Here is a 12,419-nt window from a genome sequence, read left to right on the forward strand (position 1 = left end):
TTATTCCATTTAGCCATAGGCATTTAAAGTTCTCCCTCCTTTTGTGGCATGGTAATGCATTTATTTTTAATGCCCAGTATATTCTAATGTATGAATGGACCACAGGTTGTTTATCCATCACCTATTGAAGGAAATCTTGGTTGCTTCCAAGTTTGTCAATCTTGACTAAAGCTGCTGTAAACAACCATGTGCACATTTGTGTAGACCTGAGATTACCTAGAGAGAAGTGTGATTGCTGGATCACTTGGTAGACTTTGTTTAGTTTTATAAGAAATTACCAAATCTTCCAAAGCGGACATGGCATTTTTCATTCCCACCAGCAGTGAATGAGCACTCTTATTGTTCCACAACCTCACTGGCATTTGTCATCAGTGTTTTGGATTTCAGCAATTCTAATTAAGGATATTGGAGTATTTTTAATAGTATCATTGTTCATGGACTGTGTCTGCGGCAATGAGGATTGGAGAAAAATCAGCTAGCCACAGATCATCAGGCTACAGTCAGGCTCCACCAGAGACCTGATTAACTGAACTGAATGATATTTATGTACCGACCATCTCTGAAACTGTCTAGCTTTAATGAGGCCTTTTTGTCAATGTGGGAAGAAGTTTTTGTTGTTAATGAGAAATTCTGCTGAACTTTCTATGTAAGCAATTTGTGTTCAATGGATAAATGTATTTAAAAACCTGAATTTGACAAAAGCTACTTACAGATTCTAAGATAATTTAAAATAATTCTTCAAAGTTAAGAAACATTTTATCTATATTCTGTTTTAAATTAAAATGGTGTATTAGTCTGGTATCTTTCTCAAATGGGTAATCATTTATTATCCCCAGCAAAATCATGTTTTTTGGGGAGGATTTTGTTTGGGATTCTTCCTGGTGCAGTATTATGTATAACTTCCTATTTACACTAATCATAAGAGTCAACTTTATAAAGGAGTGTTATTATGACCTATGAATAAGTCAGAGTTACTAATTTGTCTTTCTAGAAAGTCTACACAAAAAGGGAAGAAAATGGCAGAAATGTTAGGAATGTCAAGAAGGCCTTGCTATTTCTCACAACCGCCTGTCCACTATACACAACCTTTATCTCTACGTGGTCAGGGAAGAAGTTAGGAATAAGTCACAGAAGAGACATGTAACTAAGCACAACTTAACTTATTTGATAAGAAATAACTTACCTTACTTATTGCCTCCATTTTCTCATACAGTGTGCTTAGAACTGGGAATACAGGGATACAAGACAAACCAGTTCCCCACCTTTGGGGAGTTTTCTCCCAGGAAATTTCTCACAGTGACCTCTTTACAAAAGTTTGATCACAAAGATGATTCTGTTAAGTATATGTGACAAGTCCAATCTTAGGTTGTTCATTTTGGGGGCTTAAACATTTGTCAGAGTGGTTTGACCTTGAGCTTCATGGTAGCACACAGTTACTCCATGTATATTTTCTTTGTACTCTTGGGAGATACAGGGATGGCATAGTGTGTATTAGCACTTTACAGAAATAGCAGAGTGCATATTTGAATCCTAGATTTGAGTCCTATCTCCCCACTCTGTCTCTGTGCCTCAGGTTTTTAATCTACAAAATAGGGCTATAAAGAATCCACATTTTAGAATTTCTTTAAAAAGTCAAATGAATTAATAGATATCTTAAAGTGCTTCAAGCAGTTCCTGCTAAAAGCAAGCTGCACAGCTCTTTCTTGGTTTATGAAGGGGTAAGTTAAAAAAATCCTAAGTCAAATAAGCGTTTAATACACCTAACCATCTGAACATCATACCTTAGCCTAGCCCACCTTAAACATACTCAGAACTCTTACATTAGCCTAGAGTTGGGCAATATCACCTAACACAAAGCCAGTTTTATAGTATGGTGTTGAATATCTCATGTAGTTTATTGAACACTGTGCTGAAATGAAGCACAGAATGGTTCCAAGTGTGCTGGTGGTTTAGCCTCACGGCCGCCTGGCTGGCTGGGAGCTGTGCTTCACGGCCACGACCCAAGGTCATGAGGGCATCGTGCTGCATCACCACCAGCCCAGGCAAAGATAAGAATGCAAAGTACGGTTTCTACTGATTGCGTATTGCCTTGGTGCCATTGTAAAGTCAAAAATTCAGAAGTAAGGGGCTATCTGTGTACATGTTAGTTATTAGCCACAGCTTATACAAGGTTTACAGTTTTTCCTACTTTGAAACTCCCAGAGTTCAACAAATGCCCACTAGTCAAAGTACTTGCAGAGCATCAATTGATTCATTCACCTAATCAACACAATTGTATAAATGTTCACTGTGTGCTGGAGAAAAATATACCATAGCCACTGCCCTCAAGGAGAAGGGGAGAGAAAAATGAAGAAGTAGTTATTTATAATGCAATGTAGTAAGTAAGAAACATTTGTGAAATAGGACAAAAGGTATGGAAATAGAAAGTAGAGAATGATTAATTCTGTACAGGAAGACAGCTTGTTACAGAGCAAGCTGTGTCAGTGCTAGCCTACATGATGCGTACAATTTCTTTAGGTCTGTGGTTCTCAAACTTCAGCAGGCATTAGAATTGCCTGTGTATGGGGGTCTATTAAACAGCTTACTGGGCTCCACCCCCGAGTATCTTGTTCATTAAGTCAGGGGTTGGCACCCTGGAGATTTGTTACCCCACAGATTTCCAGGTCATGGTCATAAGGCTGATCCAGGGATGACATTTTGAGAACCACATCTTCAGGTAAAGAAAAGGAGTGAAGAAGGAGAAACTCTATAAACATAAAAGCAAAGATAAAGGTAATGAATCCCTTGGCAAAAGATATCCGTAGGGTATCCCTTCCATATTAAAAAGACTCAAGTTTGGTAGAACTGTGAGCAGCAGCACATGGGGTTATACTGCAGATTAAAGCAAAGGATAGTAGGGAGACCCTCCTCTGTAAGGGTCTAAAGAAGATGGTACAGTTAGAAATAAAATCCCATACTTGTCATACACATTCTAATTAATGACACAGTGTGGACCATCTGTGTGATACCTGTGATACCAAAAACATTAACAGATTTCAAAGCAGAAAGTTTAAGAAAGAGCCCCCCTATTTATTTTCTATTTTCTCTCCTGCTGTCCTTTTCTTCCCTGTCCCTTCCTTCCAGAAGTACTAAGTACTCCCTCTGTATACAAGGTACAGTGCTGGGTACAGTAAATGAGAGGTAAATAAGGCACAGTCCTGATAAGATACACAAATACGAGAAGAGGAAGGGAATATTTTTATGCTGTCTTGATACACAGCAGACCTATAGAGTATTTATAATCTGACATATTGATGGCAGAAAGCTTTGAGGATTTCATTTAAGTGTTACCCTCCATTATCTTCAACATCCCAGGAGGACTCTGGATAAAACCTTGTTAAACGAACTAGATTTTCCAGCATGTAAATAATGTGCTTCTCTACAGTTAGACTCTTGGAGTCCACTCAAAGTCTTATTTTAAGGGTGAGTTATGGTCTTTCTTAGGAGCATCTAAAACTATGGACTATAAATAATTCATTGATTTATCTGACAAACAATTAGGAACACTTTCTCAGTGTCACTTGTGGAGATATTCATAGTTGTATAAGGGTTTGGAGTTAGAGGAGAGACCAGAGATAAAAAGAGGAGGTTATAGCTATGATCATATAAATGTGCACTGAAGTCAGAGACTTTCATAATATTTCATGGGTAGACAGGGGGAAGAGAAGAGGACTGGGATAAAGCCTGGTGTAGTACTAGAAGTACAGGCTGAGCCATAAAAGCAAAGCAGTAGATGGAACTGTAGCAGCCAGAGTGAGGAAGACTACCTAGAGAACGTGCTGGGCAAAAGAATCAAAGGCAGAGGGAGTTTCAAAAAGCGGTCATGTCAGATGAAATCTGCAGGAAGCTCTTTGCTCTGTTGCTCTGATGATGTTGCCTTTATCGCAGGCAGTTTGGGTGGGTGGGATGGGGTGGGGTGGGGTGGAAACCTGAGTCGGGGCTGCTCAGAGGTGTAGATGGGGGGAGAGCCAGCTTCTGAGCAGTCTGGCTCTGCAGAGGTGGAGAAAAAGGTCAGGTTTTTTTGTGGTGTTTTCTTTATTTGATTTGGTTTTTTTCTTTAAGAGAGATTTGATGGCTATTTAAATGTGGATGGCAAAATAAAATAAAGGAGTAGTTGAAAAGACAAAGGAATGAAGGGTGAAGATAGTGTGAGGTTGATGAGAAAGTCGAGGGTGAAGAATTCAGGGAACAGGAAGAAGCATGTTAGTCGTGGAAGGGAGGATGGCTACATCTGAAACGAAATCGTCAAGAGTTTGGGCTGATTAGGGCCTAGATGGGAAAATTACTAATCTAGGGCCTAGCTCATAGAAGGGGCATAAAAATACCTGAAATCATCATAATGTTATTGAAAATACCTCCTTTATATGTACTTTAATGTTAGAACGTTGGCATTTTGCATAGTATTTACTTCGTATTTTTCAATAGCTTTCAGAAATGTAGGTTCTTTTTTTTATTAAAGAGTGCCATATATGACAGGGAATGGTTAACTCCAGGTTTTGACTAAGCTCTTGGGTTCATTTTTAGCCAGAAGAATTATTCTAAAGGAGAGATATACTCCTCTTCTCAGGAAAGGATGATTTTAATGTGTCCTAGCGGGAGACCAGATTTCCAAGTGTTATCTATGGAGGAAATCTCTGGATTATGCTAAAATGACATAAAACATTTGGGCTTATTTATTTATAAGAAGGAGATAAGTTTCATCTTAACATCATTAAGAAAAAAAAAGTAGTGCAAGATATAACGCAAAATAAAATATAAACTTTTATTATTTATCAGGGGATTCTAGAACTTATCAGGGTTGCAGTGGGTCATTCCCTCAGTGCTCGTTTCTATTTTTAAAATATTCAAGACAAATTGTAGAATGAAAAGACTTCCAAGAATAATATATGGCTTCTTATTTTCTATTGATGAAATTAATGATGAAATAATAAAATTAAGCTTGTTTATATTATCTTCTCTAAACAGAATTCGAACTGCTCAGCTTCATATTCCACCCAAATTTTTTTTTAATTTCTTAGACTTTTTCTCTTGAAAAATCAGCAAATTTGGTACTGTATGTTATAAGAAGCTGCCATAAGAAAAATGGGAAAGTTTTGGAGTAGTTTTTTGCTAAATTAATGACTTTTGATAATTTAACATTACCAGAAATGGCTAATCACAATGAAAAAATGAATTTAATGATGTACAGTGTAATCACATATGCAAAGCAATTAGAGGCAAGCTATTTATAATACTCTGATAAGGAGTGGTTGGGATTTCATAAAATCTTCAAAATAAAAATTTAATTGTAAATAACATGCTTTTTAAGTACTAAATCTCAATTCTCATGTTTCTCATCACATACTGTTTTGCACTTTTTAAATCTGGTAAATCAGGGATCAAAAAAAATCTTCTCTATGAGATAAATGAGGAAAATGTTCTCAAAGCATTGAGGAAGAAAAATAAACTACAGAAACAAGAAAACAAAATCCAAAAATAAAGATTAAAACTTTAAAATAAAATTAAAAGTAATTGTGCCATAAAAAGTGAACTGAAATGAAAAAAATGCTCTCATTCACTGAGAATAAAATCACAGACTTTGGGAGATATAAAACAAATCTCTTATATGCATCTCTTATGGGCAAGGTGCTTTATGAATATTGTGGCTAATTTTCAAGGCAACTCTGCATGAAAGGTATTTCTTCATTTGACAGAAGAATAAACTTTAGCTCAGAAAGATTTAAAGACTTGTTCTGAGCCAGGTCCCTAGTAAGTAGCAAAGTGAAATAATTCAGGAAAGGAATTTAAAAATTATTATGAGTCCAAAGCCCACAATTTTTAAACAATATTCTGAGTTATTGGATGAAATGACAGAGGCCCTTGATTTTGTTAGGGGAAATCAAGAACAGTAACAAAGGTTTTTACGTAGAGACCGATAGCACTCTGATCAGTACTGCATTTATGCCAAGAAGGTGATTACTTGCCAGGTAAATACCTGAGGACCTTTTGGAAGAAGATGAAGAAGTTAAACAGCAGCACTCTCATGATATGTAATTATCACTATTAAAATCTCCTGTTGGTATTAAAGGACGGTGGAACTGTGGGTGAAATAGCAACCCATTAACAAAGGCCAAGGTCCTAGCGGTGTTTCTATCTCTGTCCCTCATATTAAAGAACATTTGTACACAGCTCTGTGAAAATGGATGGAGTTTCTCAAAACCAAGCGTAACTAGCCTCCAGGGTTAGATCTCCCCCACACCTTCCTAGCTCCGCCCAGGGTAGATCTTACAACTCCCAGAAAGTCATTCCTGGCCCAGTCTTTGGGACACTCCTCTCTAAAGAAACAGAACACAGGACAGACAAATTGTAATGGGTGTACAAGGTGGAAGACATCAGGCTTCCTGGGGGATGGAGGAAGGCACAGTCAAAGGAAGAGGAGAGGAGGAGTGAGCACAAAAACTTCTTGCCCCTCAGTTTGGCCTGCTGGAGGCAAATGGAACACTTAATGCCCTTGTAAATACCCGGAGAGAATGTAAGCAAGCACCTGCCCAGAGCAATGCCAGCTGGTAATAGGGCTTCTCTTCTGACAGCTGCTAAGCTGCACAGTGGCTGCCATCATCAGCATCGTATTTCTCTTTGAATGTCTGAAGGTTGTTACAAGTTAATACTCTAGACTATATACCCTGTGATGCTCTATTTCCATTTAAAGCAAGCATTCCGATTCCGCTAATTTCAAAAATAATTGTCTGCTTTTTTTTTTCCCAAGGAAATTTTGGACAAAAAGGCCAGAAGGGGGAAAAAGGGAGTGGAAGCACACAAAGTAAGTTCACTGTTTCTTGTTTTTTGGGTTTTTTTTTAAATGTAACTTTGTAATGAACAGACTTGTGGTGATAGTGGTCTGGGCTTGATCCACCATAGAAGTTATGTGGAAATCAACCACTATTTTCAACAAATAGAGTGCTAATTGGAGTAAAATAAATATATTAAGTTATACCACTCTGAATTTCATTTCCCATTTAAATTTTGTATTTGTGATGAGCACAGTTTTCTAAAAATTCCACATAGAAAATAGTTCAATTTTCAAGCCAGTTTCTATTTGCTGAAGGAAAATTGAGCCTATGAATGAAAACAACTACAGCCTCCTTACCTACCAGCGAAGCTAACTGCAATGTTAGGTATAGAAATTTGGGCAGTCTAGGAACCCCGACAGACTAATTCTTTAAGAGCTCAGTAATTTGTACTTTGTTTTGTTTCCCTAAAAACTTGAGAAGTGGTATTCTCTGATCTTCAAAATTACAACAGAATGGATTTCATAACAGGGAAAGAATGCTGGCCTCATGTTGCAGTGTAGAGAATCTGTAAATTGGACCTTAAAACCTAAATGTTAGATGAGATGTCTTCGGTATGCCACGTCACAAGTCGATCGTTGTGGGTCTAGGCTGAATCTGCACAAATATAATGAAAGGATTTTGAAAAGGAATGAGGGATCATCACTTGACGTCTCAGAATCAAGGGGTTCCGCCCCAGTACTCCCAATGGGAACAACATGTGGTGTGTGTGTGTGTGTCTGTGGGACTAGCTCATGCACATGCACACAGGGGTCATGAACTCTAACCATCAGAGGGCTGTTTTAGACAGATTATGGCAAATCCTTTAACATATAAAAAATATAGCGGTTTTCCATTGTAATTACTGTTTTAAAAAATACAGTATCATTTTCTCTGCCTTATAGTACAAATAATTATAACCTAATACTGTGTATGGTACCACATTCAGGTAACTTTAGGTCACCATTGTGAATGCCAGTCATGAAAGTATGTTGTGACCTCTGATGCTCCCCACCATTGCTTGTTGATCTGCATTTGCCCCTAAATTGAGCGACAAGTACTGGACTCACGTTGCTTTAGCGTTATTCAATGATTCTTAGTATTGCTATTGGTATATTAAGATACAGAAACATGAGTATGTCTTTTCTCCTTTGTGTCCATTTATTCTTTAATGTGTTAACTTTCGTCTGCTGTATACTTTTTATTCCAGTTACTGCCCTTGTCTCACCATTTATTTTCAGTTGAGCTCCTAGCGTGATTCTCTTCCCTATCTTTATTTATGTCTATCTTCACCTCCACCTTTATCTTTGTTCCTCTTTATATCCTTTTCTTCTTTTCCTGAGACTTTCTCTGAGCTACTTAACCTTGACTCTGGTTAAGTCTGGCAAATAAGGGACTTCTTTATTTTGTTGTCTGTAAATTAAACACCCACACTGTCCTCTGTTTCCTGAGGTTATCAAGTGTTTTGATTTTTTTTTTCACATAGGTTCAGAAATATTTTCATTTACAGATATTTCATGGCTGTTTTGAAGTTTATGTGCATACTTACTTTGAGGAAGCAGTAAGAGAGATTTTTCTGTGTTTATGTGTCTATAGCCTCCAGATTCTCTTCCATACACCTCCCTGCTCACGGAGAGTATATAACTCGGTTTCAAAAAGTGAGAATCATTTACACAAACATCTCTACAGTATGTCCTGCTTTTGCCTTACTTAAGCTAATAAGCCAGTCACCTCCCTGTGTCAGTACATATGCCTTAACTTTCCTTTCAATGGTTACACATTGTTCCATTATACAGCTACACCATAATTACCATAATATATCATTCAATCCCCTAGTCATGAACACTGGATGATTTTTGTTTGCTTTGGTTTGGCTTTAATAAACAATGTTACATTCAGCATTCCCATACATGATCTTGTGGGAACAATTTTTAATAGAGTATTTGCTAGAAGCTGAACCAATAGTTCAAAGGTGCATTTAGCAATTAGATGGATTCTTGCAAGTGACCCCAAAATATGTTGTACCAATTCATTCTTTATGAAAGTGCCTGATTGCTTGCATCTTCTATTAATTCTGATATATAAAAATTTATATTGAATTATTTTAGTATACATTTTTTAATATTTTTCAGGCATGATTTATATAATAAAAGTAATCATTGATTTCCTCTTTTATATATGTGTCAGGAGCAGTACAACTCCCTGATCGTGTTTGGGCAGGACCCTTTTAAGATCAGGTGGGTTGGGCAGGACACCCTCTGCTACCATCTCATTAAAAGGCCCTTCACCTCTGGACAAGGCATCAGCACAACTGATTCCAAGATCCCAGTGTGGCTCCTCCAAATGACCTTGGTTCTCGTGTGTGCCGGCTTCCGCATGGCTTCCTCTGATGGCCGTTGGTGATGTTTGGGCCTCTGCTCCCATGCTTGTACCCCTCCCCATTCTCGTACCCCACCATCCCCTGGGATCCTCAGTTGGGAGGCCAAACATTGTCCTGTGAGCCAGGCCAGGAGCCCTCTGCCACCCGCTCATCTGCTCTCTTGCTAAACCTGATGTAACCCATTGGGTTCTAGGGGAAATCTCATGGATACTGATTAGATGTGGGTTCTTTACATGCAAAAACACTATCTCAACCAGCAGTAGGGATGACATGAAAGAAAGCCCATTCATTCATTCATGCATTCATTCAGCATATGTTCATCATATACCTCCTGGAGTTGGATGTAACAGGAAATAAGAGAGTTTTTACAAAACCAATTGTCTCTGAAAGCCACAGACATGTAAAAAGGCAATTAAACAATACAGCAGAACTGTATCGGGGGAAGAACAAGGCTCTTTCGGTGTTTGGAGGAGATCAAGATTTTTAAATTCCTTAGAATTTTTTTTTTAATGATTTTGATTCACTTAGTTTACCTTGCCTTCTTATTCTCCAAATCACAGCATTTTTTTTCCAAGTTTTATGGTGAGCTAAGTGGCGCTTAGACAGTTCAATAACACACTTGAGCCCAAAAACAAAACTGGTTTCTTTAAATTACCCAGCCATTTCAAGCAAGAATATTTTGATCATAAAAAAAAATGCTGATAAGTTTTTTATGCTAAAAAGCTTTTTGCATTTTATGCTTATAATATCCAGTATAGATCCAGGAGAAAAATCTTATAGTAGATATTTTGTGTAGCTGAAAAAAGTGATGAAAATGAGAAAGGAAAAATGGTAAGAAAAGGCAGAGAAAAAAAAAGGAATAGAAAAAATGTGGGATACATGTTACTTGTGCATGTCTCTATTAATTAACAGATCACATTTCCACAGTTCTCCTTTCATTAAAGGCTTAATAGTTCCAGACTTCACAGCATTCCGTTTCTGGTAGAATTCTCAGCCATGTGCCTTATCCCTCATCTTTTCCTTCTCCTGCCCTGTGAAGTGGACATCTTCACACCTACCTCACAGGGTTGTTGTGAGGGTCACATAAGATGCTGTGCACATGCAGATGCTCTGTAAAATCATAAAGTGCTTTAAACATGTAAGGAATGTTCACAGTGGTCTCTCTGAACCGGAACGCTTGCTTCTCACTCTCAGGCAGACATTCTAAATCTGTAATCAGACCAGGAGTGAAAGCAAAACGGAAATGCAAGAAGCCAAATAAATGTCCTGGACAAAAAGAGATGCTAGAGAATCCGAGATTTTTTACATTAGATAGAGCAATGCAAGTGTGACTAGATCACAAATCCACGAGTTTGTCTGAGCTGAGCAGAAGAGCGTCAGTTATAAATGAAAGGAGTGACAAAACAGAGTGCACGCCAGGGGCCAGAATCCATCAAGAGAGGTCAGAACAAATGTCAGGTGGATAAAACAAGAGTCCAGGCTCTGAAGGACAAAGCAGGAGCCCAGGATGCTGCTGATGAGAAGCTCTGTGAAGGGCTGAAACAAACGAGTTACCAGTGTTGTTGTGGGTCTGCACCTGCGTGACACCCAAGTCTCCGTAACCAGTCAGCCACCAGATGTCCTCAACATTGGCAGATGGGACGTTAACTAGCCAGTTAATGCAGACATCTGGAGATTAGCTGGATCTCTTTATCCGCAGTTTCATGGGCTGTGACTTCCTACCCCATTCTGCACAGGCAGGGGTAGGTAGAACCTGGGGACCCTCTTCTTCCTAGCGGGCCACAGACTGGCCCTGATCAGAGATTCGGGGAGCCAATTCCAGGAGATTCAGTTTACAAGTTATCTGACACCTGGACCACATGACATGAAAGAAAGCCCGTTCATTCATTCATGCATTCATTCAGCATACTAATTATTGTGTGTGGCATACTAATCTGAACCGTCCAAATCAGAGCATATGGGCTTTCCTTCTCTCATCAAACAAAAATAAATGGTGAATGCCCAGTTCAAATATACAAATTATACCAACATCGATAACATGTAACAAAGAGAAAACAAACACATCAGCACCGAGCCCTAACCCTTGTCACAGAGGTTTGTCTGCTATGTACTTGGAAGGGAGAGTGTTTCAGTGAAGCAAAAGAATTCCTACCATATAGGTAAACACTCGGTGTGTCCTGAACATACTAATTACTCATCATTTGTTACTATTTTTTCCTGTGCTTCACTCGTGCCCTGTGAGACTATGTAATTAGGACAAAAATGTAAAGTGCTTCATTTCAAAACTCATTCAGCAATATGAAACATCAATTTATCTTTCATTTGATTTCTACTGAGGACACACCACAGTCTTAAATGAATCCTAGTCTTTCTCAGAGCATTGCACTGACCAGAGTAAAGCCCCCTCATCACTGAGGATGTAGGACAGTGAGCACTTAGAGAACATCAGCTGTGCACTGGCGGCTTTTGATGGCATTGTCTCAGCTGATCCTCAGAAGAGCCTTTGTGGTAAGTACCATCATTATTCCCATTTTATACTTTGGAAACGAGGTGTATTGCTAATAAGTGGAAAAGCAGAAACCCACAGCCAGGTGTGTCAGTCTCCAGAGTCCCTGTTAGTGTCTGTGACTCCACGCAACACCCCCACTCATTGTTAGTTTTATATATGCAGATGCCACACATCTGTAGTACGTGGGGTGTGGGGAAGAAGGAAGAGAGAGAAGTGAAATGAGCAGTTAATTTTTTTTAGAATGGCCTAATAACATGAAGACCCTAAGGAGATAAATATTACAGTATGACTTCCATTAGGTCACATTCCAAAAGGCATTCTCAGCTAATCTGTGTGTACACTTCCACCTTCGTGTGTGACTCCTGCTGTCGCCTCCAGTCTCTCCCTGGGGTATGTTTCTCAAAAAGACTGCCCCCCTGGAATGCTCACGAGCTTGCATTATCCATAAATAAGAGTTATTGATTGACACCAGGGAAAGGAGGTACCTGTTATTATTCTATTTTTAGTTCAGTAACTGGCTCGATTTTAATGTTTTCCAATGTAATTTGGCTGCTTTGATGTCTCTCTCTTCTCCTGCACCTTCTTTAACCTCTCCCTGTCCTTTCTCAGTACCATCAGCCGTGATTCAGCAAACTCTAGAGAGTACTCAATGGCTTCAGGTACCTTAGATCCAGGCTGCTCATTC

The 12,419-nt window shown here is 38.7% G+C and overlaps 1 protein-coding gene across 5 annotated transcripts in view; it reads left to right on the forward strand.

Moving 5' to 3' along the window:
• Window positions 1-12,419, forward strand: part of MSR1 (macrophage scavenger receptor 1) — a 70,407-nt gene that overhangs the window by 36,521 nt on the left and 21,467 nt on the right. For 2 of the 5 annotated variants that reach the window (XM_057505143.1, XM_057505142.1), the window contains exon 8: window positions 6,785-6,838. In XM_057505143.1, coding sequence (XP_057361126.1) covers window positions 6,785-6,838 — 54 coding nt within the window. Of the gene's footprint in view, window positions 1-6,784; window positions 6,839-9,032; window positions 10,368-12,419 lie in introns of those variants that run through there. The other 3 variants (XM_057505145.1, XM_057505146.1, XM_057505144.1) reach the window with 3 other exon arrangements.

This window comes from Manis pentadactyla, chromosome 7 (genome assembly GCF_030020395.1).
Source record: "Manis pentadactyla isolate mManPen7 chromosome 7, mManPen7.hap1, whole genome shotgun sequence".
NCBI lineage: Eukaryota > Metazoa > Chordata > Mammalia > Pholidota > Manidae > Manis > Manis pentadactyla.